The sequence below is a fragment of the Nematostella vectensis genome, chromosome 2 (assembly GCF_932526225.1).
Source record: "Nematostella vectensis chromosome 2, jaNemVect1.1, whole genome shotgun sequence".
Classification (NCBI taxonomy): domain Eukaryota; kingdom Metazoa; phylum Cnidaria; class Anthozoa; order Actiniaria; family Edwardsiidae; genus Nematostella; species Nematostella vectensis.
Window position 1 is genome coordinate 5,225,906 of NC_064035.1, and position 25,687 is coordinate 5,251,592.

At 39.7% G+C, this 25,687-nt stretch overlaps 3 protein-coding genes across 5 annotated transcripts; 2 read left to right on the forward strand and 1 right to left on the reverse strand.

Moving 5' to 3' along the window:
* Positions 1–766: 766 nt before the first annotated feature.
* Positions 767–15,197, forward strand: LOC5505685 (G patch domain-containing protein 8). Of its 2 annotated transcripts, none has more exons than XM_001626394.3 (9): positions 767–985; positions 1,097–1,174; positions 3,371–3,472; positions 3,687–3,754; positions 3,886–3,972; positions 4,804–4,947; positions 10,114–10,156; positions 12,766–12,850; positions 13,102–15,197. In XM_001626394.3, exons 3-9 carry the CDS (start codon positions 3,430–3,432, stop codon positions 13,946–13,948), a joined length of 1,317 nt encoding a protein of 438 aa, XP_001626444.2. In that variant the 5' UTR covers positions 767–985; positions 1,097–1,174; positions 3,371–3,429; the 3' UTR covers positions 13,949–15,197. The 2 variants fall into 2 exon arrangements, with proteins under 2 accessions (XP_001626444.2, XP_032229888.1); XM_032373997.2 differs by having other exon boundaries at positions 3,400–3,472.
* LOC5505666 (fas apoptotic inhibitory molecule 1) lies at positions 14,016–18,468 on the reverse strand. The gene is made up of 3 exons (XM_001626377.3): positions 17,960–18,468; positions 16,523–16,572; positions 14,016–15,338 (listed from the first exon to the last, which is right to left on the reverse strand). The coding sequence occupies exons 1-3, from the start codon at positions 18,291–18,293 to the stop codon at positions 15,189–15,191; spliced, it is 534 nt and encodes a 177-aa protein (XP_001626427.1). The 5' UTR covers positions 18,294–18,468; the 3' UTR covers positions 14,016–15,188.
* Positions 18,469–21,048: 2,580 nt separating this feature from the next.
* LOC5505681 (SPARC) lies at positions 21,049–25,660 on the forward strand. Of its 2 annotated transcripts, none has more exons than XM_032374003.2 (5): positions 21,049–21,413; positions 23,204–23,450; positions 23,928–24,100; positions 24,429–24,609; positions 24,931–25,660. In XM_032374003.2, the coding sequence occupies exons 1-5, from the start codon at positions 21,324–21,326 to the stop codon at positions 24,963–24,965; spliced, it is 726 nt and encodes a 241-aa protein (XP_032229894.1). In that variant the 5' UTR covers positions 21,049–21,323; the 3' UTR covers positions 24,966–25,660. The 2 variants fall into 2 exon arrangements, with proteins under 2 accessions (XP_032229894.1, XP_001626442.2); XM_001626392.3 differs by having other exon boundaries at positions 21,049–21,404.
* Positions 25,661–25,687: the final 27 nt, after the last annotated feature.

The window sequence follows — 25,687 nt, forward strand, 5'->3', positions numbered from 1 at the left end:
AGGTTGGGTACCGGTTGAGTGATTTAACTGTTTTTTTTTTTTTTTTTTTCATTCAATTTCTACAGCTCACGTGATGACGCGTTAAAATATTGAATACTCAGATTCTCCTTTACAGTGGGAATAATACGAATATCACGCCAGCAATTTGCTGCAAATCAACCAAACAAACAGACAAACGTGGGTCAATTACATTACTTGACCCAAGTTTGGTAGCTGTGCAGCAAATCGCTGGCGAGATATTCGTATTCTTCCCACGGTCACGTGACTGCTTAGTAATGACCGAGAATCTGAGTATTCAATATTTTAACGCGTCACGTGAGCCGTAGAAATTTAATGAAAAAAAGAAAGCCAAAAAAAAAAAAAAAAACAGTAAAATCGCCCGAATTGCATTTTGTGCTCAACCTGCACCCGGACCTGCATCCGACCTGCAACCTGCTTTTGTACCCTTTGCAAATTGTACTTTTTGCCTACCAAAAACGATTGAAAAAGATAATAAATCTCGAACGGTAAAAACGTGAAAGTGAAAGAAAAGCTCGAGTTAGCGGGAAGTTTGAGAAATACTAATGGCTGGAAAAATAAATGTGATAGAACAGGCAGCTAATAAGCAAACCGGTCAGGCCCTTACCCAGGATTGTTCTTAAGGGGTAGGGGGTTGCGAAATCGGAAAGGGATTATTTATGCGTATCTCCACGAAACGGAAGTCATCGGAAGTCTAGCGCGATGAGTGATTTGTACGGCTGATTACAGCCCCAAGGCGGGCTTCGATGACCTTTCTTTGTCGCTGATATTCTGTTGTTAAATATCTGCTTCCAGCGCCCCACGCTACTTTGGTAACAAACCTGTTTTGGCAAAATATTGGCACAGTGGAAAAAAAAGAGTAAGAGAGCCAGCGATTTCATGTAGGAGTCAGCGGTACGTATATTGTCTCAAAATGGCGGACAGATTCGCAAGGTTTCACGAAAAGCGGTCGTATTACGTTGATATTGTAAGTATTAACATTCCCAGCTAGATAATCTAGCAATTCTTCAGTACAGTAATCCATTGAGATTGCTTTAAGCCTTTATTGTGGATTAACTCTAAAAAATATGTTATCCAGCCGACAGAGAACGATGCGTTCGAGCTGGAAGACGATGAGATTGTGGAAAAGGCGAACTTGAACGCACCTATCCCTGAGGTATAGATATTATTATTGCACTCTTTTACTTTGTTGCTATAGTTAATGTCTAATTCCATACAAGGCTTAAAATATTGAATATTGTAAAAGGATTCGCTGCTTAGTTTCATTTGCATGCCGTGCGTTTTCTTAACTCATACCACCTCGGATGGTTTCCCTCGGATCCTTAACAGCGGGTGTCGGTTGATCTCCTCAGCTAGTTCTCAAAACTGATGTGCTATGTACAGTCTCTCTGTCTAGATAACTTTAATGCTAAAAGGTTGCGGATCAATCAGGTGATAACAATAAAGTGAATGGATTTGCCGATGTAATTATGATAACCTTCGACCACAAGTCATTCTGCAAAGACATCTCTCTATGATTATTTGATAATTTTACCAGCTAATCTATAGGCAGATTCGTTTCATGAGTTTCCTAATACTAATATAAGTGTTTTTATGAAAATGCTTCGGATATCAAACTAATTGTTTCGTTGCTGCTTTCAAATATTCATTGTTTATTTTCGAATGTTTCGAGTTCCTAGTCTCACTAGATATTAAACTTGACACTTCAGTTATCAAATTATTAGAATCGATTAAGAGTTCCAGTTTTAAATTTTCCGTTGAAAGTCAACTGCATTCAGCTTTCAGGATATGTTGTCAAAAATTAGTGTGAAGCTCCAACTTCCCCGAATGTAATGCCTTCAGGCAAATGGATCCATTTCAAATTCCAAGCAAATTTTCCTATCAATTAGTGACCTTTCGATACTGGTAACCTTTCTCAATTATCCATTTCAAATACAAGTATAGATATTTAGTTACTACAAGTATTTTTAACATGAACCAGGCCAGAAATGAAGGCCATGGATAGGGAGAGGCTGGGGGTGTGGTCAGACATACATGGTTATTTTTTGTTCGTTAGTAGTACTATGGTGACATCTTAGCTTAGTTTACCAACCCTGACTATACATTACAAATCAAATGAAAACCATCCACACAATAAGCTTTCCAAGTTTATGATCAATTGCAATCTGTATGATAATAAGCCTACTAATAATCATTTCTGAAATCCAAGTTTCCACTGATAATTGGATAAGAAAATTATATCTGGTGTGATGAGGTTGAATTCTTTACTAACCTCAGATGACATTATCTGTGATAAGCAGCTATTTGTTGAGTTAAATTTCACATGACCTTAGTAAACTGGCAATACTAACTTATTGTCATTGTGGTTTTATATCCTCTAGAGATGTTATTATCGGCAAAATCAATTTTAACCCCAAGGGAAGGCACTTTGGGTGTGATCAACAGCAATTCTTACCCCTAAGAGATGGAAAATTTGGTGTGGTGAGGGAACTTTTAACCCTAAGAGATAGCAGTATAAAACAAAGACACTTTCAGTTTTCCTGAATTTAATTGCGGTCCTTGAGCCATCGTCATTAAGCACACCTCTCTTCCATTCCAATTGGCCGATGGACGCCTTGTATTGTTACCGAAAATAAAGCCGAAAGTATTATGGATCAGATGACTTTGTGGTTTATTGTAATTGGGTTTCAGGCGACTGTTAGTGTGAGAAATACACAAGCACAATCGGAAAAAAACTTAATTTTATACCCTTAGAGATGGCAGAATCAGAAAAACCCTCTAGGGTGGCAGTTGGTCGAAATTTTATACCCTAAAAGATGTGATGATCACCCTTTCTACTTTTCTGGAGAGTCCCCCCCCCTCTCCTGGGTTAAGTACATTCGATTTTTTATGTTTCATTCTTGGCAGTGTAACATGGTTTAGTACATTGGATTTTTTATGTTACATTCTTGACAGTGTTACATGGTTTAGTACATTCGATTTTTTATGTTTCATGCTTGGTAGTGTTACATGTTAAGCACAGGAGTTAGTGGGGGAATGAAGGTGTACAGTATATCATTAATTTGATCTCTGTGTTCTGATTGGCTCAAATGTTTTCAAGGTTTTGCTTCATGCTATCACGTTTTGAACCAATGTCTTGACAAAAAATTACATAATGACACCCTTGTCTTATTTGGCACAAATGTATAGATAAATCTTGTAGTGATTGTGTAACATGTTGTGTAACATGTTATGTTTTATGTGTTTGTTTTATTATGTTAGTGTAACATGTTTAGTGCATTTTATGTGTTTGTTTTATTATGGTAGTGTAACATGTTAAGTACATTTTATGTGTTTGTTTTATTCTTGGTAGTACTGCACCCATTATGTCCCACTCCCCAGGCAAATGTTGGATACCAGCTTGCCCTCAAGATGGGCTGGAAAAGTGGCGGAGGACTGGGAAGGAAGTTGCAAGGTAAGACTTTTTACTCCAGTTTTGAATTTGACTGGTACTCAGTCTCAATTGTAACCTCAAATTCAAGTATGCTGTTAGATAATTATAAGTCTCTGCACATTTGCTTCTTTGAGCTCCATCTGGTATATGCTGACAGAGTAACACCTGATTTATGGGCCAAAAGATAGCTATGCCCCACACGATCATTATACAATACAATATTTATATTTTCTAGGTCGTACAGATCCTCTTCCCATTATTTTAAAAGAAGATTTCACAGGAATTGGAAGGATGAAGCTTGAGGTTTGTGTCATATAGTTTAATTATCATTATCATTATAACGATTATTATTATTCATGGAAATTCTAGTGATATGCTATTCGATATTTAAAGTGTTGGTGTACAGTGTAGTGATTGCCATCCTTTGCCTCAAGTTTCAACAAGCAGAGGAGACTACAAGTAAAAGAAAAACTCTGGAGATCGAGAAAGAAGACACACAAGAACTGAGGCAGAAATATCAGGTTTGGAATCAACTGTTTTTCAGAATTTGGGCCTAGTCTGTTCAAGTGCTTTTAATAACAGGGTTTTTTTTTCTTTGTGTTTGCTTATTTAATAGGTAATGATTAGCATTAGAGGGATTTATAAAAAAATATGTAGTTTAGAAAAAAGTCATTAAAAAATTACAATTTTATTCTTTTTTTTATCATGATTCCATCCATAATTAGTTTATAGACAATATTACTGTGGATTTTTCAAATAAAACTGATTTAAACATGGATAATAGGGTGCATAGCTGTCAACCTCGCTTTAGGAAATATCTTGAGAAAATACAGTGAATGTATTAGAAGTACAAAGATAACTAATGCAGGAGAATACAGTTAATGTATGGATATTTTCAAGAAACATAGGCTTGAAAAAAGGTTCAAAATCTTGAGACTCCGCCTAATGTGGGAGAGTTTACAGCTATGTAGGGTGTGTCTCTGGTAACAAGATGTATGTATGCATTACAATATGCATAAATAGTGATGTACTAATGGCTTGGAATTATGGAAAAATATTTCATGAAAAATACATAAAATCAATATCAAACCACTATAGCAGACCTCTCCCATAATGTGCATCATTATTCTTTGCAGTCCTATTCAAACCACAGCACCCTATTCATGAGCAAATTAAAAATCTAATTTTTACTGGAAGATTATAACAATTCAATAAGCTTATTAGCTTCTACTCTGGGATTTTCCAGCCAGTAATCCTGCTTAGATGTGAAATTTCTACTGGGAGATAAAACAGTTCAATTTGTTTTTTAGTTTGTACCAACACACTTTTTCCAACTGTTTTTGCCTTATTAGACTGAACAAGAAAAGGAAAAGATTATTGAAGAAAGCCTGCAAGACCTGAAAGAAATGTTCTACTGTGAGCTGTGTGATAAGCAGTATTTCAAGTACAAGGAGTATGACAACCACATCAACTCCTATGACCACGCACATAAGCAAGTAAGTGTGTTTAAAACACTCATCAATATTCAATAGGCATTTTGACCAATCGGATGTCGCTCTTCGGACACATGAATAGGCTTTATACTTAGCAATACACCCAACAAATCTAAAGCATGGGGAGGGAATTGAAATCGCAGTTCAACAACTAAAAGGACCCATGGATAATATTATATATATAAATGAAACATTGGGCTCGCCATTTTGGTCCAGATCATCATCAGGTGCTTGTTTAAGAGGTATCTCTCTAAAACTCCCTATGCTGTTGTGAATATTATCTGTGCAGCTGCTGCCGGCGGAATTTTACCAAAAGTTTTGTTATTTTCATGCTGAAATCCCTCAGAGTGGGGGTAGGTGAAAGTAAGTTGCTTGCCTTGTCTCTCTTATCTTTCTTTGTTTGGAGAAGTTTTCTCTCAAGGGACTTAACCACTTTCTGTGCAACAATTCCCCATGAAAACAACACACAAGGCTAATATAGTAATGTAACTAGCTTTATTGGAGTAATAGTCAAGACACAACTTTAAATGATATTTTATTTTCCTGAAGGATCACGATGGGCTGATTGTTATCTTGGTTCCCTTTGCTTTCAGTCTTAGAACTGCCATTAGCCATTTGCACTGACAATCTTTTTTGAAATAGGTGTACAATTCACCATATTATTGATAATGGATATTTTCTAGTGCTTTTAGTTTCTGTGGGTTATTGCAAGAATTTATCACACTTTAAAATAATTGGATATTGTAATTTTCATTGAAGGGTCATTCCATATTAACTCAACCAAAGTGAAAAAATCTTTAAATGTCACCGACTCCGATTTTGCTCAAATTTTGGTAATACCTCTATATGTATAAGGAACACATGCAAAATTTTAGGGTCCAACTCTAAAGGGTCTCTGAGATATGGCCTTCCCAAAATTGAGGGCTACGCCGCCATTTTGCCCTCGTGAGGGGCAAACGTCAGTTTATACGAATTTTTAGAGCTCAATATCTTCAAACAGGACAGGGCTGAAAATCACTACTCTAACTAATTCTGGTCCAGGCTTTCAGAATATGCCATCAGAATTGCTCCATCTCCTCTCTTTTTCTAGTTTTTGGCCTATCAATTATGGTTCTTTGCATAGGCGGAAATCAAAAATCCAACTTTCAGGGGTCCCCCATGAGACCAAAGTGTTGAAAAAAGTTATAACTGTGCTAGATTCCTTCAATTGGGGTGCATGTCTATCTGTACTATGAGTATGGACTATCTAGAAGGCATAATATAGGAGTTAGGAAACCCAGAAAAGGCTTCGCCTGAAAAACAACATTTTTTTACCAAATTTCTGATGGCAGGTTCACCATGTGGGAAAATACCCATGGTAATGAAATTTGTTCTACATGACTGCACATATCTGGGCTCTATTTGTTCAAAATTTCAACTTGTGTTCTCATCTCCTTCATTGTTTAGTCATGTTGGCAAATATAGGCGTTTTTTAAGAAAACGCACCATATTGGCCTATTAGAGAAGCCATATATGTACATGTAGATGATACAGTCTATCATCAATTGAATATGCATAGAGAATGTCAAACAGTGAATTACATGTACTAGTACAGAGGGCTTATTCAAATCAAAGAGTTCATGCAAATAATGGCAGCTTCTTCTGAATAATGGCAGCATCTTCAGCAGCAAGCCTATAAAACCGTGCACTCTGTCCTTGGAGCTCAGGTGCAGAGACCAAGCATACTATGTTCTGGAATGGTACCCAGCAAGCATTCTTGCGAACAGAAGCAGGCCAAGACAAAAGTCCTGTTTTAGAGTGCTGCATAAAGTTTACGAATACATCATCATTGTCCTCTGAACGCTCCACTATACAACCAATGTACCACTCCTTATCATATATGGATGCAACATATTTCCCTGGCTGCAACTCGGCAGTATCCAGCTCTGACACCAGCAGGTAACAGTGAAATGGTCATCGGCCGATATCCGTTTCATTTGCAGTTCTGTTCGGGAAATCGAAATACAGCAGTGGTGCGACCTTGTGCCAGTTTCACTGCTTTGTCATATCATGCTGGCAAGTCGAAGCTTCTTTCATTCTCTACCACATCAGCAGCTGATACAAAAAAAAACTTCACTCCTGGTATATTCCTACTTGACCAGTCATACATTTGTGAAGCAGTTAGTATCTGTTGCTGCCTGAAGACTGGCTCTTGCCACCAAACGTTTAACGGTGCTACCAATTCCATCACATGGACTTTTGCCATGTGAAGTGGCAAAAAAATGCCACACTGCCTTGAGTCCATAATCTTCTTCATGGTGGCAGAGGTTTGAAAAGTTCTTAAAGTTTTTGTATTGGCTCGCTGCACCATCACTCAAGTATAGGGGTTGTTGGATAAATGGCAGTTCAGCTTTAATGTAAGACACTATGGTCGAGATGAAGGCATGTACAGTTGTGGTTTCATGTTTCAGACATGGAAGAACACTGAAGGTCCCCTGCCAGTTTGTAGTAGATCATGAAGGGATGAAGGGTTGCATGGGCATTGTTCCAATGAAACCCTTGTACTTCGTCCTGTATTACGAAGCTGTAGTTCTCAGCAAAATCTAACATTACTATGGCCTCCTCTTCTTTCAAATCTTTCTTTAGCTGACTTAGATAACTCGATTGTGCCTTAGCTATGAAATGGTGCGTTCTGAGAGAATCAAATGAACTGCATGTAGTTTGAATGAATCAGTTACAGTGGAGGTAAGACATAACATGGATGTTCTGTCCACATGTGCCCAATGTTTGTATGTTACTGTATCATCAGAGTCAAAGTCATTTGTTGAAAATATGTCAGACAAGTATTGCAACCTTCCCAGGGCATGATTCACATAGGTGCAACATACATTCACGGCTGCTCACGGAACATACTATTTTCCCAAGCAAGTCTATGTAGTCATGACTGCCTGGAATAGCCGCTGCAATAAGTTTTACATTTTGGTGTTGCTCACAGACACAAACAGAGTGCATTCCCGAGGCAGTAACAGGAACACAGCATTTTGGACGCAAATCACAAAACTTCGAAAATCCTACTTTATCTGCAGGGTACTTTTTCTTGTACTCCACATACAGTTCATGCAGATTTACAAGCAATAGCTGTTTCTGCCTATAGACCTTCACGTTATTCTCCTTAACAGAAACAAATTCCTTTTTTCCAGGGCATATGCATGAATATTCCTCTGACTCATAGAATTTGACAATACGTTCTAAAACATCAGAAGGGAGTGCTCTTCCACCCTTCTTCGGGTCAGGATCAGCAAGAATACCCTTTTCTCGTCTAAGTTGCCGTGATCTCCATACCATATGATCAGATACACCAAAGGTATCGACAATCTTTTTCCGTGACCAACTCTCTGGCACAAGGGTCAGTAGTTTTATTTTCTCCTGCCTAGTTGCTGTTTTGAGTTTTCTCCTAGCAGGAGCATCAGACGGTCAAGATCTTTACAAGCATCTCAACACTGACCATCCTCCTCCTCAGATAAATTTCAATGTTAAACACTCTAGCAAATTTGGCCTCAAGCTTGCTCTGTATCTGATCAACCTTTCGTTTCCCATACGACACTGCCTCCCTGTCACTGTCACTGTCACTTGAACTGGTTTGACTGTCATCGTGCTGTTCACAACATCGGTCATAACAATTTGAGCAAAGTTTCTCTCCTGGTTTCAACTTGAACTTTGTAGCCATTTCTTTGTCAACAGTTCGCAGGGATTCTATAAAAGGAGTGTGAACTACATTGCATGAGAGAAACCAACAAAACATGACCAAATAAATGGCTGTTCTTGGCAGAAAAATGAAGCTAGGCAATCTTACTTACTTGTAATATGTTTCTTATGAAGAGATAATGGGTCTGTACAAAACCTCTGCAGACTCTCATATCGTGACAAATACAACTTTTCGTGATGGAAACAGATCTGGTCATCTTCAGAGAGTTAAATGCCACTCCGCAAGTTCAAAAGCTGCCTATCCACTTCTTCCAGATCACCAACTGAAATTCAACCGGACTTTCTGCAGTAAACATGCTTGTCACATTCTTCATTCAAAGAAATCCCAATTTTACACCTTTCAGAAGCCATGCAGAAGCTTTCAATTAATGAGAAGTGATTAGCTGTTTTTGTCTTAACCAGAGATGAAGCAATGCAATACTTGTGAAGAGATGCAATACCCACAATGCAATACCGGTGATAGATGATGCAATACCCACAATGCAATACCAGTGGAAGATGATGCAATGCCCAATTTTGCCAAATCCTGTGTTCCAAAGGAAACATTGCAACATCAGATGATATCAGGAAGATTTCCAACTAAAAAGAGTGTTGAATAATGAACTGCTCTGACAACTGTAATCTCTGAATGATCGGAATAGTGCGTTTTCTTAAAAAACGCCTATATTTGCCAACATGACCAAACAATGAAGGAGATGAGAAAACAAGTTTAAATTTTGAACAAATAGAGCCCAGATATGTGCAGTCATGTAGAACAAATTTCATTACCATGGGTATTTGCCCACATGGTGAACCTTCCATCAGAAAATTGGTAAAAAAGTGTTATTTTCTGGGCCTTTTCTGGGTTTCCTAACTCCTATATTAAGCCTTCTAGATAGTCCATACTCATAGTACAGATAGACATGCACCCCAATTGAAGGAATCTAGCACAGTTATAACTTTTTTCAACACTTTGGTCTCATGGGGGACCCCGGAAAGTTTGATTTTTGATTTCCGCCTATGCAAAGAACCATAATTGATAGGCCAAAAACTAGAAAAAGAGAGGAGATGGAGCAATTCTGATGGCATATTCTGAAAGCCTGTAGTAATTTTCAGCCCTGTCCTGTAGTTGGTTTTGAAGATATTGAGCTCTGAAATTCGTATAAACTGACGTTTGCCCCTCACGAGGGCAAAATGGCGGCGTAGCCCTCAATTTTGGGAAGGCCATATCTCGGAGACCCTTTAGAGTTGGACCCTAAAATTTTGCATGTGTCCCTTATACATATAGAGGTATTACCAAAATAAATTTGAGCAAAATCTGAGTCAGTGACCTGGGGACCTCTGGTTGAGTTCATATGGAATGACCCTGAAAGCATTCTATAATGATTTCAGAAAAAAAACATTGATATGATGGATATGAATATTAGTTGTGCTTTTATTTAACAGAGACTTAAGGATTTGAAGCAGCGTGAAGCTACAAGAAATATATGTGAGTATAATTTCTCTCTGAACCTTCTCTATTTGTTATTGGCAGCCTGTTAAAGGGGCCAAATTATCCTCCCCATGGTGCCTTACAGCAATTGTTGCGATTATTTAATATCTTTAACTGATGAAAACAAATCTATGCAATCCATTCTGAGAACGGTGAATTTGCCTCTTGCATGCCCCTCTGATACCACAGGTAACCCAAGTAGCCTTGTGCTACCACAGGTAACCCATGTAACATGTAATACTAGAAGAGCAAATGGTTCCAGCCTGTATTTTGATGGATAAGAAAACAAGTAATGGATCCTTTACTGGAAAATGGATAATGGAATTCCATACTACCTACGAAAATCATGCAATATCATACTACCTACCTATCTACGGGGGGCTGGGTATATTAATTTTTTGAGGGGAGGGTTGGGTATAACCTCACAGGCGTTTGCCATATAGAAAGCTCTTTAGCACAAATCCACTTATAGAACTCATGAGGGTGTTTATTTTCTATAAAATAATTTTTCGGAAGTGATAAAAATAGCTAAAAAGCAGGGGATAACATCTCAACGATCCTAACTGCAAATACTCCACCCCAGATAACATCTCAACAATCCTAACTGAAAATACTCCAACCCAGATAACATCTCAACGATCCTAACTGCAAATACTCCACCCCAGATAACATCTCAACAATCCTAACTGAAAATACTTCAACCCAGATAACATCCCAACGATCCTAACTGAAAATACTCCACCCCGGATAACATCTCAACGATCCTAACTGCAAATACTCCACCCCGGATAACATCTCAACGATCCTAACTGCAAATACTCCACCCCAGATAACATCTCAACAATCCTAACTGAAAATACTCCAACCCAGATAACATCCCAACGATCCTAACTGAAAATACTCCACCCCGGATAACATCTCAACGATCCTAACTGCAAATACTCCACCCCGGATAACATCTCAACGATCCTAACTGCAAATGCTCCACCCCAGATAACATCTCAACAATCCTAACTGAAAATACTCCAACCCAGATAACATCTCAACGATGGTAACTGCAAATACTCCACCCCAGATAACATCTCAACGATCCTCACTGCAAATACTGCACCCCGGATAACATCTCAACGATCCTAACTGCAAATACTCCAACCCAGATAACACCTCAACTATCCTAACTGCAAATACTCCACCCCGGATAACATCTCAACGATCCTAACTGCAAATACTCCACCCCAGATAACATCCCAACTATCCTAACTGCAAATACTCCACCCCAGATAACATCTCAACGATCCTAACTGCAAATACTCCACCCCAGATAACATCCCAACTATCCTAACTGCAAATACTCCACCCCAGATAACATCTCAACGATCCTAACTGCAAATACTCCACCCCAGATAACATCCCAATGATCCTAACTGCAAATACTCCACCCCAGATAACATCCCAACGATCCTAACTGAAAATACTCCACCCCAGATAACATCCCAACTATCCTAACTGCAAATACTCCACCCCAGATAACATCTCAACGATCCTAACTGCAAATACTCCACCCCAGATAACATCCCAACGATCCTAACTGCAAATACTCCACCCCAGATAACATCCCAACTATCCTAACTGCAAATACTCCACCCCAGATAACATCTCAACAATCCTTACTGCAAATACTCCACCCCAGATAACATCTCAACGATCCTAACTGCAAATACTCCACCCCAGATAACATCCCAACGATCCTAACTGCAAATACTCCACCCCAGATAACATCTCAACAATCCTTACTGCAAATACTCCAACCCAGATAACATCTCAATGATCCTAACTGCAAATAATCCACCCCAGATAACATCTCAACACCCAGATAACATCTCAATGATCCTAACTGCAAATACTCCAACCCAGATAACATCTCAACGATCCTAACTGCAAATACTCCACCCCAGATAACATCTCAACACCCAGATAACATCTTACTGCAAATACTCCAACCCAGATAACATCTCAATGATCCTAACTGCAAATAATCCACCCCAGATAACATCTCAACACCCAGATAACATCTCAATGATCCTAACTGCAAATACTCCAACCCAGATAACATCTCAACGATCCTAACTGCAAATACTCCACCCCAGATAGCATCTCAACACCCAGATAACATCTCGACAATCCTAACTGCAAATACTTCACCCCAGATAACATCTCAACGATCCTAACTAAAAATACTCCACCCCAGATAACATCTCAACGACCCTAACTTAAAATACTCTTTTGTCAATCATATGTGTTAACTCGTACCTTGGCAATTTTTTAACAAAACATTACACATTACACTATTTCCTGATAACTAATCCAAGTTGAATAACCCTTCTAAATCGAAGAAAAGAATGATTAATGCTTGTTTTGGTACCTTTGTTAGCGCACTAGTGTGCGATGGAAGAGTTTTTGCAGTTTCAGACTTTCTGGGCTGGCCACATAGTAATGCAAATAAAGCATAGCATACAAATCTCCACATTTACAGTACTATTGAACCGTATTGCCATATAATACTTTAAGCTCTCTAACAACGCCTAATGCAACTGCTCTTGTCCTAGATGCAAAGAAAAAACGAGAACAGAAACAGATGGAAAAAGAGCTTCAAAGACTGCACTTGATCGCAGAACAGAAAGCTGACAGAAAGTAAGTTTTTGTTCAATTTGGGATGATTTCTCAACATCCTTCAATATCTCAATCGTTGTTAACCGTTAGTTAGCCAATAATCGTTGTAAAAAAAGTTTTGTTAGCCGCCATGGGATCATCAGGGCTGTCGCTAGCGTGGGCACAGGAGGGAAGCTTCCCACTTTGAAGAGAAAGAATTTACGTCATTTGAAAAAAAAAAACCACAAAATACTTGAGTCTTACCCCCCCTGGATGTCATTTTTAAATTGCAGGGCTCAAATGGAACCTGGAATTTTCCTGTCGTCATTTCAGCAAGAAGATAGACCTCAGGAACCCAAAGGAGAATTTAAACCCTTAGCACAGTCTAGCAGATTTATATCGATTCCACCACCCCCACCCACAGAGGAAATCCCAACTCCCCCACCCCCTCCCCCCGACAGCACACCTATACCCCCACCGCCCCCTGATGAACCCCCACCAACACGCCCACCACCCCCGGCCAATAGAGCAAGCCCTTCACCCCCTGTTAGTAGCAAGGGCATCAGTAAAGCATTTTCCATGAAGATTGGCACCACATCAAGTAATTCGAAAACAGCAGGAGGACTGACCTTTGGGTTAAAGAAAAAGCCTGCTGTAATGTCGTTTGGATTTGGGGGGAAGAAGCCATTAGTTAAAGCACCCCCTTCAGTTTTCAATGAATCTGATAGTGAGGAAGGGGAGGATGGGGATGGTAAGGAGGAGGATGGGGGTAGTCTAGGCGCACAGGAGGATGAATCATTGCCCTCGGCAGTACAGCAAGAGGATCTTCTCAAAAAGGCTATAGACTATGCAGATACGCTGAACAAACAGGGACCAAAGATGTTGATCCGGTTTGTCCGGGGCTCTGAGACTGGTCTTTTACCAGGAACACTAGCAGATGAACAAGACAAACATAAAGATGCTTGTAGGAAAAAAGAAGAAAACAATTTTAGGGAAAGAAATTCATCTGACAGAAAGGACGATAGGAAAAGAGACAGGGAGGAAGATCGGAGAAGAGACAGGCCTAGAGAAGATGAGAGGAGAAGGAATAGAGATAGACAGGATGAGAGCAGGAGGGATAAAGATCGGCGGCGAAAATAGATACAGATAGGTTGGACTAGAGGGAGAAGGATAAAAAATGATGGCAAAAATAGATCAAAACACTATCTAAACTTCTGTATTTATTTGTATTGATAACTTTTAAAATCAAAACAAAAACATGATCATGATTTCTGTTCTTCCTTAATAACCTTGTATCAAAACGCCAAAGTGAATTATTGTAAAATAATGGACAACTGGTAGCTCCATTTGGATGTAAGTAAAATTTTTATCATAGACTACAAAAGAACATATTGATGAGTGTGTGATAAATTATACCCATTGTAAACACCCTATCCAGTCGCCAGAGTAGAAGAGTGGTAATCAAGTGTTAAATACCCTGCTAGAATTCTACAGTTATTAATTTTTAGCTGATTGATGATTCCCTCCCTCTAAGCAAAGCTGAACACATTAAACATGTGACATCCGTACATGTTTCGAGCATTATCTTAGACTTGCCCTAAAGGCCTGACATGTCAAGCGCGACATGTAGCGTGCGACATGTCTCCTAGTTTAGCCACCCAAAGAGACATTGTAGAAGCGACAAAGAAATGTAACTCATATAGTTGAGAAACATTTTCGTGACGTGCTCTCCAAAATTTGTTGTGCACTACATGTTTGTGGCGGTGTCTAAACTAGGAAACATAGGAGACATGTCACACGCTACATGTCGCCTAGTTTATTTTCACTCATATACAGGGGCAGATCCAGGAGTGCCAATAAGGGGGGAATAGGGTTTCAAGAAAGAGGGGGCGGAATCATTGTTTCTCCATGAATTTTTCTTGTCTAGAAATAGGGGGGGGGGGGCGCAATCTGAGTAGAGTTTGCGATCTAATATGCATTCCCCTGAGTTAGTGAAGCAAACGAAAACAGGCGTGCAGAGAGTTGTCCAGCAAATGTCAGTTTTTAAAAAGCCAACCAAAAGTCTTGCATAAGCTGAGTGAAAGCAATCAACTGTTATAGATTTCTAAAGATAGTTTTCCTGTTAACGCAACATTTTTTAATGTTTGATATGCCAATGAGAGGCCTGAAAACAGGAGGCGATCAAAACTTGCAACAGTCAAATGTATTGCTGTGAGAATATGGGCACTCAAATTTGATCAAATAAGATGCATTTGTGACTTGGTGCCATTATATTTACATGGGTTTCTTGCCAACTTCTTCCAATTCAGTAAGAAATGTATTGCTATTTTGTGGCTTATAACTGGGTCAAGCACATTCTTTGAATAAAGTCTAGAAGTGTTCACTCCAATGATTCTGTAATTTCATTCCCATCTATTATCAGACTATGAACAATCCCTTCTCTCTTCTTGCCAGAACTCACTGCTTGTATGTAACATGCATGGTTTCCCCATGTGAAGTGAGTGACAGTGCCATCATCATCAAACTCTCCCTGACAACCACAAACATAAAGAAGTCACTGTTGGTAACAATATTTTGTCATCCTAGTTCAATATACCAAATTTGAAAAAGTATCATTTCCATCTGCTGGTTTGGGGGAGCCTCAGCAATATTTTCTACTTCATTTCATTACTGAGGTATAAAACTTTTTTCGTAGATGGTTATTTCAGAGTTTCATCACATAATTAGTCCTCTAATGTTGCATAAAATCACAAAGTGTAGCTGGCTAGGGCTCTTAGAGCAAGTTTGACGGAAAAATTGCAGAAATTGTATAGATTTACAAGTACATTCCAAGACCAAATCTCTAAAAGAATCTGTCAACCTCCACAAATCTCAAGGCTTGAGAATTTTGGGGGGAGGGGTGGGGTATAAACATTTTTTAGGGGGAGGGGTGGGTATACCTTTGCAGGTGTTTGCCGTACAGAAAGCTCTTACATACAAATCCACTTATAGATCTCACAAGTTAGATAATTTACGTTACGCAAGGGGATTATTGTTTTACTTATTTTAATTCAAAATAGGTAAAATGTCTATAATCTATAGAATAATTTTTCGGAAGCAATAAAAATCATTAAAAAACGGGAGATCTGGTGCTCAACGGGGGAGAAGGGGTCCAGAATCTTGAGATTCCCGCCTAACACAGGAGAGTTGACAGGTATGTAACCCATTCTTTCCTATAAAGCCCTGAAACGCCAGTCGGAAACTGGTATATTTCCCTGTAATGCCTGACCGTTGAGGAAACTTCCCAAAATTGAAGTGTGGTGTGACAAAGAATTGACCAATCAAATGAGCTAAAACCCTGGCAATCAAACAATAAATCAATGCCTTGAAATTATCGGACAAGCCTGTTGCGGTAGCCATATAGGATTTCTAGTGACTCAACAGCTCTCTTAGATCAAAATATTTCCTCACATGTAATTGGCTAACTTTCTCGAAATTTTTTATGATGGTAATGCACATCAAACAATATAGCACCTTCAGACTACTAAAACTTATAGCCTACTGTATTGCCATTACCCCGCAAGGAGAATTTTTAAATAATGTCAAAAGCCTCTCGGGTCTACTGATAACTAATGGCCAGGCTTTCAATTAAATTTTTCCCAAATCTTCAAAACCTAAAGGATGGGACAACTGTTTTTGTTACTTAATTTAGTCACTGAAACAAATAATACTCACAGCCGTTTCCACAACTTCTCCATTCACCCAAACTTCCATTGTGTCTTTTTCTGCAGCGTAATCAAAATGATTATTCAGCATGGATTTTGATAATACCTAGATTTTGGCAAAAAAGTGACACAACCAAAGGTGAGAGGCATGTGTTAGGCATTTTGTATTTTATTAGAATTAACATCTCATCAATTTATGTTGATATTACTTTGTCTTTCTATTCAGAATACAAAATGTGTATTATTTATAAGGGAATTTTTATGGGGATTTTTATGCTACTCAAATAAATTCAACCCCATCTTTACACCTTTTTACTTGGCTTATAAAAACATGGAATATAATGTTTACATTGGCACACTGGTCCTCTTTAGCAATGTAAACACAACAACAATTTGTTATTGACACATGGAAAAGATCAATGTATGCACAGGGTCTGGTCACACAAATGACGTCCAAGGATATATCTGGTCAGTGTAAAGGATTTAGTTTAATGGAACTAACTCAAGTCAGGAACAATCATCAAGTCTGAAGGACTGCAACCTTCATAACATGGATCCCTGGACTGAGACTCAAGGAGAGCAGGGGTGAGACATGGACTCCTGCTGCCTTACCAAGAACCTGGGGCATCCATAAGACACCAGCAGATGAAATATAAACAACAGATTGTGTGTTTGTATTCAACATCCTGCTTTTAAGTCTAATATCATAACAATTTTGTTTGCTCTGCAAAAAAGGTTGTCAGAAAAAAACTTTTATGATATATGACTTAAAACTCCAATATTCAGCAAGTATGGGATCTTGTCTTACTAATTGTTTGCCAAATTGTGGATATTGCCAAGACAAAAATGTATAAAAAGTTCTTTTATGACAATTTTTGATTAAAGCCAGTGCAACCCCAATTTGAAATTCAAAAAGTACTATAACTGATAGGTTAAGCATGATTTTACTTTAATTAAACACAATTATGCTAATTCTTGTCTGAGCTTCATGGATGATTTATCCAGTAAAATGTCAAGCACATCACGTAGCATATTTCACCTAGTTTCACTAACCCAGATTCTGGTTAAGGATTGCACAGGGGCTACATCCTGATCTAAGTATGTAGTTTTACACGGCATAAACGCATGTATAACTTATTTTTAAATAGAAAAAGTACAATTTAGAGAACATAACGAAAATTGGAGTAAACTTACGATTTTTTTTTTTAATCTACAGTAGGCCTAGATCACAAATCCTGAATGACTTTGGAAAAAAAATTAAATAAAGTAGTATAGTTATTAAGTCCAATATTTCGACCAGCTTGCACGCTATAAAGCTTGTATATACAATAATAAAAGTGCTGGGTGATAATTACTTAAGTAAGAACTTAAAGTTGCAAAAAATATCCGGATAGTTTATTTAATTGCGAGTAAGAGCGGGTGGTAGGAAAGGTATGAATATACTCACCTAAAACGATTCTAGTTTCAATTCCATCTAGTAGTAAGGTCCACACCTTAGCCGTCTTTTTTCTGTTCTCTACAAATTTTTTCAAAGGTTTTCCCCCGACTTCTAGCGTGTACTCGTATTGAAAACCACTAACGGCCTCTATATGAACCGTGGCCTTTTGACTGCCGACATTAAACGTCTCTTGCCCAACCAATCTAAACATCCAGTTTTTTCGCAATATCTCCTTGCCATCAACTATAATCACTCGCTTCCCTGATGTCGTTCCATGTTCGAACTGCACTTGGTGCACGCCATCGGCCATGGCGACATCCCACTTAGCAACTACATCAGTCATCTTCAAGCCAGACTAGCAGACTCACACACGATCAAAGAGATCCTCGGCCAGTAAAGCACGACTAGAACAGGTGTTCCTCCTAAAATGGTTATGATTAAGTAGCTAGTTATCTGATAACTTGAAATGCACACGCACAGAAAACAACATCGATCGGCAAGATCAGCTAGTCGTGCCTGCAGTATGACAGCGGTGATTATGATGATTGTAAGCGCAATGCTGAAAAGACATCGCGATCGTGCATAGCTTTAGTGATTTTTTAAAACTCTCATTCTCTGGAATTCTCACAAAAATTCAAAATCGGCTAGACAACAAGAATAGATGCAATTGCGACACGCGGGAGTAAAGTAAGTAAAAGTGCAGTGAGTTATTGATCGCGCGCAAAAATATAATTATTGGCACAGTTTTGACAGAAATAAAAACTAAAATCTACAGAGCAGATTTTTGAAGATACAGGTTGATAAAACATATTTTGCTTCCTTTAACTCTCAAAGAACTATTTGATTATGACTGTCAAAAGAAGTCAGTATACACTATCTGATAAAGGGGATAAAGTAAGCATGTATAAGAATAGTGAAATAATCTAGCGGTTGCGTGTGACAGATTATATTGCTATTCCACTCCTATTGCGCCCTGCGCCCTGTAAAGCCCTAAGAAAATCCCCACAAGCCCAACCGTCACATTTACAAACAAAAAAATCACCGGATACTCAAGATTTACACTGTCGGAAAGGCTAAATCTGGGAGCCTACCGCAGTGCATGTCGAGCCATATTTGTACAAGAACTTGAAAAAAAGACTCATTATCCAGATCCTAGCGTTAGCATAAAAAACGGCGCTACAAAACGATGGTTCAGTTTTCACATTGTTTTTTTTTTTCGAACGTTTGCGCTTTATAAAATAGCTAGGGCCAAGACAGGAGCCAATGTTTGTTACATTTTAGATAAGGGTAGAATCGCCAACCAATTTTCGCTGAAGTTTTCGGCTAGTCAGAAGAAAAAGTTAGATGAGCAGGGGCAGATCGAGGATCTCAAAATGACGGGTGGATAATGGCCAGATAGACAGTTTAATGTATAACTCAGGCCCGTACCCAGGATTTTTCTTGGGGGGGGGGGGGGGGGGAGGTGCGAGATATCCGAAAAAGTGGACCTAACTTTTCCGGGGGAGGTGGGGGGAGCGAATGGAATGAGTTCTCTGATAAAAATCTGACCATCCCCGAAAGAACAAAAAGGGATTTTTTTCATATCAAACATATTCCCCACATATAGTGTCCTTCGTATGTATTGCCTTATATGGGCATTGATGCCCATATTTAGAAGAGCTAAAGTTTTCCCGCTCCCGGATCTCCAGAAAACATGGTGAAAAATGCTTATTCCTGTCAATTTGAGACTCGAGGCAAAAATTTGTTAAAAAAACTTGATCGCTCGGTCAAATTTTTTTCTCACTGATCTTGAAAAGCCCTAAGACCCAGGCCTCCAAGAGGTCGGCCGAGTGGGTATGAAAGTCACCCAAATATTGATATGTGCATTGCAGTATCTCCACGGGACGTTTATCTGTTTATTGTCGGATTTGGCTACTTACCAGAGTGATCTAGTTTATGCTTTATAGTTTTGTTGTACAAGTAGCACGTCTATTGAGAACCGAAAGTGAGCCTTCGGCCGTTGTGGGGGGGGGGGGGGGGGGGGGGTGGTTACGGGCCTGTAACCCATAGCAAAGTTAAGTTGGCGAAGGCACATGGACAGTACCTCCCGTCCCTCAGACATTTATTTTCTTCAAACGAAAAAGACTTTTCTTTTTTTTCTCAAAAAGGATTGGTGGTGGGTTTCCATCCAATCCACCCCCCCCCCCCCCCCCCCCCCCCCCTGTATCCTCCTCTAATGAGACAAATAGTTTTTTGGACTCTAATAGATAATGTCAACTCAACACCACAGAAGCCTTTTATAAGAACGACACTTTTCGGTAGGCCAATGAATGCCCCCTGGTTTATCCTGAACAGCTGAAGAAGGCGGTTATTGGTCTGCCCAAACATCGTACCAGGAGCCGAAGCAGGCCACGTAAGATTGAGGGGCAAAATACAGAAACGTTTAGAAAATATTGGGGGCACAGCCATGCCCCTACTGGTCATTTCCTTATTATTTTTTAAAAATATTGGGGGCCACTTTCCTTCAGTGCCCCACCCCCTATACGGCCCTGTGTATACAAAAAGCAACTCTGCGTTGTGTTGACCAAGGCCTGACGCATACCAGCAAAATAGAAATTTGTTCAGTGGATTTCTTTCTTCTCCTATAGTCAATTTGTAACCGCATACATCTATCGCCATCGTCAATCACCATCGTCTTTGAAACTATCTTTCTTCGCTTTCTTTTACTTCTATCCCTTTGCCATACATCCACAGCAGGATCAGCTGGATTGCAAAATATTAAAACACATTCTATCGCTATATGCGTCCTTTTGATTGGCAGGGATGCAAGGTATCGAGGGGTGTTCTAATTGGCTGACATACAGAGCATCTGTCGTCTTCCTGAGCGTTAATCACATATGGTCCGGACGTAGCTTTAAGCATGCGGTATGTGAGGAATGGACCAAACTTGCAAGGCTATTGTTACTACCGGCTGTGTCGACAGAGATCAGCTTCAGTGTTTTCGTATAAACTTCTAATAGAAAGCAAAATATTTATTTCAGATGATACCCGACATCAAGTGAGCCTCTTTGGATGTTTTGCTTTTTTTAATAGCAGCACTGCGAGGGGCCTCGCCTAGCATCCGGCGTCCGCGGGAAAATATCTTTTACATACGTGTATCCCGAAAAAAACCCGCTATATCCTAAACAACAGTGCATTGATCTCAAGCGATGAATAGTTTGACTCGAGATAAACCCATCCTGGTTTTGATGAAGCGATAAAAGTTAAATCGATAGTGCTTCAGAAGAGTCGCTCTCGCATTACATTTATCTCTGTCATCGCGTTATTGTGTTAACTCCGGCAATCCCAAATTCCCTCGTCACCTAGTGGAGCTAGAGAAAGGGCAACACATTACATGAACTCGCCGCGACCGACCGCCATGCTGCCCATCCGAAGTCTATTCCTTGCGCTTCTTGCGTGTCTTGCACTGGTATCGGTGAGTTCTGTGAGTAAACTATACTGAATCCCCCTATTCATCAGGATACCCCCTTGCCTGTGTTATTATTGACAGTAGACGCTTTTAGAATGTACTTAGGGGAAGGGCGAAGATTTTGGCTCGAAAAATGCCTCTACCTGAAAATCTCCCAGATGACTACTTTAACGAGCATTATTTTAATGTGTTCATTTATTAGAATTGAATTAATGCATTTTACTGCATCACAATGCACTCTGCTATGATATCTAGGTGCGATTTGAGCTGACTAGAAAGCTTGGTAAATCTACAGTGCTAAATAGCGCACTCGACCTTTTACACTGGCTTTTAGCAAAGTATGCGTCTGTTGATCTTGGGACATTAGTGCTAGCCTAGTTGTTTGGTTCTAGCTTGTAGACCTTCGTACCCTACTCCAGGGCACAGTGTATGATTCGTGACAGCACTGAAATTTAATGAGAATTCAGCATGGCCTACGGTGAAACTAATCGAACCGACAGGCAGGTTAGAATGGGATTGACATATCTACACGTCTTCGTTCTTGTCATTTCGAAACTACCCCAGTGCCTCCTCAATGTTCTTGTACTTGAGTGTGTCGGTGGTCCTTTAGCGTGTAACACCCAAAAACCAGACGGCTCTTGATTCAGTCGTCTCTCGGGATCAGCTCGGAGGCGCTCGAACATCTGTCAAACGAAACCTGTCGAAAAAAGGAGATTATAATAATCAAACCATGTAAGGGACGCATTAGACTCCTAACTTTTTTCTGATTGCCTTAAGTTTCTTTTAATGCTTCCATTTAAAACATTCCAGAGCTCTTTCCCTGAAATCAGAATCAGAAGTTTCTTAATTCCGCCACAGATTGAAAGATGGAGAGAAGTGTTACTGTTGGCAGTAAAAGCGGCACAATGTTATTTTTGCATAACTGCGGATCTGCAATCCTGAGTGATGTGAAATTTCTCACGCATTATTTTCGTGCTTTTTAACACTACATTCTTTGTAATCGCTTCTGGTCTTCAATCTTGACAGGAGTAAGAGAGATAAGACACCCTGCCTAGACGAGAACGTTCCCTCTTTAAAATGTCCTCTTTTACATAAAGCTCAATGGACAAAGAGCTTTAGAGTTTTATTTAAAAAAACTCTTGGCATGCTTTAGAAGAACTTCTTGTTGGTCCGGTATATATATTTATAGTTATGTGCATGAATTCCTAAAGGTTTATCGGTCGATCTGGCACTCTGTCCATCACACGCTACCTCCACCATGTCCACAATCTCGATGTGTAGTCTATTGGTTCTTACGAGTTAATCACCTTGGGGGCTAGCGTCCTGTGGTCATCAAACAACGGACGTGTTTCAAATTAAGGCTTCCCTTACTCCAGGGCCAGTAAAACCTCTGCCATAGTCGTGTGCGTGGCTGCGTGCTCAGACCTATCCACCATAACAAGATTATCTTTTCCAGGAAAAACCTGGCAATCTATTGCTAACAACTTACCGTCTACTCCACGCAAAGAAGGCCCTTGTCTGGTGGATCAAACATATTGTGTGTTCAAGAGGCTTGAATTCGATACAAGAGGCTCAAATTCGATCTACTTTAAGCATGAAAGCAATCCATCACGATTCTGTTATAACGAATATTTCTTGATTTGTTGTGCTTGGTTTACCAGGATTAATGCCAGGCCGTTTTTTGGCGTCTAGTGGATAGCTTGTTATTTGTTTGTTTACTATACTCATGACCCATGTTGTTCCTTTATTATACTCGAGGTAAATTTGTCTGGCCTCTAGTAGACTGCTTGTATTTTGTTAACCAGGCTCAAAGACAAGCTTATGGTCCGTGCCGTGACACGTTCTGCCCACGTGGTGGAGTTTGCACGCCCTACGTGGAGGGGGACCGGAGCTACACCACGTGTGAGTGCCCCACCTCGTGCCCAGACCTCGACGACCCAGTCTGCTCCATTTTCAACCAGGAGTTCAAGAACGCGTGCGAGATGCACAAGTACGCATGCAAGTTACAAATGAGTATGGCGATCAAGAACGCCGGGGCATGTGTCAAACCAAGTGAGTACTGCATGCTTTCTCACTTTTATCATATGCTTGCCGATGATTGAAGCGATACAATGAAGTCATGATCATGGTATCCATGGATCATGGTATTTTGTAATTTCATTAATTGAAGTTGGTGACACTATTGGTGACGATAATGGTTGATGTTGACGTTGTTGATGATGATGATAGTGATTATGATAAAGATGGTAATGTTGGCTATCATAATTGTGGTAGTCATGGCAATTGTATTGATGGTGGCGACGACACTGATAAAGATAATAATTATATGAACGTATTATTGATGAAGATGTCGATAATGATGATGGTAGTATGGCTATGTTGATGACGATAATGTTGATGATGATGTTGATGTTGTTGATGATGGTGTCTGACGGTAGTGTTAACGCTAATAATGGTGATAGTCATTGTTATTGTCTTGGTGTTTGGTGATGCTGCTGATGATGTTGGGATGATCACTCCCTATTCCAGCCGACCCTAAGATGATGGGGATGACGGACTGTCCTAAGTGGATGCTAGAGCAGTTTCCGTACCGTTTTCTCGATTGGCTTTATCTTACCCGTGAGCTCAGCAGAGATCCTAGGTTTGAGATCGCGAAACGTGGCGAGCAGCTGACGGGAGACGAGATCAAGGAAGTGTTAGCGGTGAGTGTACATTTCGAACGAGCAGGTTAAAAAGGGAATGTTTGGGAATTCATCACAGGCCACAGGTATGATAATCATATGGCAGCCGCAGGGCCGTAGCAGGGGGTGGGGCACTGGAGGCACGTGCCCCCCCCCCCAATATTCAAAAAAATTATAAGGAAATGATCAGTAGGGGCGTAGCTGTGCCCCCCATTGCCGTGTACCCAGAATTTATTAATAGAGATGCGCAGTCATAGGTATCATATAAAATAGGTAGGAGGTACTCGCCTACTAGTGACTGAGTATGTTCCTTAGACACCATGGTGATGTCTATGCTGTTGGTTTTTAGTGGGAGTTTAATAACTGGGATCTGAATAAGAACGGCATTTGGGACAAAGAAGAGCTAGACCTTGTACAGACCATCCTCATGCCGATCGAGGGCTGCTCGTTTGGATTCCTTAAATCCTGTGACTTGGACGGCAAGGGCGACATGGATCGACGTGAATGGATGATGTGCTTCCCCGAGGGAGGTAAGATTGCCAACATTCAGTTTCCTTGTCCCTTTTTCCCCTCTCTTCTCCTAATCCGCTCGCAGATTTTCTTAACTGGTCCTCCCTTCTCTCTGCTCACAATCTTGAGAGCAATATTTTGCAAGGTATAAAAACCTATTCTGTTCATTTCATTGTCTCCTTTTCTATGCCATCTCTGCCCCAGCGAGCAAGATCAAAGATGGTTAAGGTGATCCAAGAAATTGCCCAAGTTTATGGCAAAAAATTCTCTTCTCGAAGCAACTATCTTTTATTGTTATTGCTTTTCAAGGAGATGAAGTCGTTCTTTTTTTTTTCTTGCAGTGATTGACATATCGACTGGCTCTAGAAGACACTAGACCACCTTAGGTGCCGACCATTTGACTTTTGAGTGGGAGGACGCAGGATATTTTTTTTCAAAGCATTTGACGTGCAAGAATTTGTTAACGGTGCAAGATATTTTTTTTTCGTCCACCAGTTGGTGGGGATATTTTTTTTCAAAATCATCCTCCCCCCCCCTCAAAAGTCAAATAGTCAGCCCCTTACTTACCAGCCTTGCCTCACTGTTGTCGTATATTGCCAAGAATTTTACCGAACATGCGATGAATCATGCAATGATCGTGGTCGCCTTTGCTCTTGCTGTGCGAAGATGCAATTGAGCTGTATTCTAGTTTAGTTTCAACGTGTCTCGCATTGTACCCAAGGACAAGTAACACCGGATGGGGTGGATTACTGTGTTTTTTCGACAGGGTCGCCCTGCATAGCAAAGACGAGCAGTCGTGTTACTTGTTGATGTTGTAGGTGTTGATGTTGCTGTTGTTCATTAATGATTATTATAATGATGATGATGAAGATGATAATGATGCAAAGTATGGTACAATAAAGATATGATGATTGGTATCGACGGTAATGAATTAACGTAAAAGGGAAATGATTATTTTTGTTATATATTAACATCTTTGTACTTTAGTTCACTGTCTTTTTATATAGATTAAACCTAGTCTCAAGTGATTTGAGATGTATAATTTATATTAAAATTTTACTTTAAAATATATTTGCTGATTCTTATTTTATTTTTATG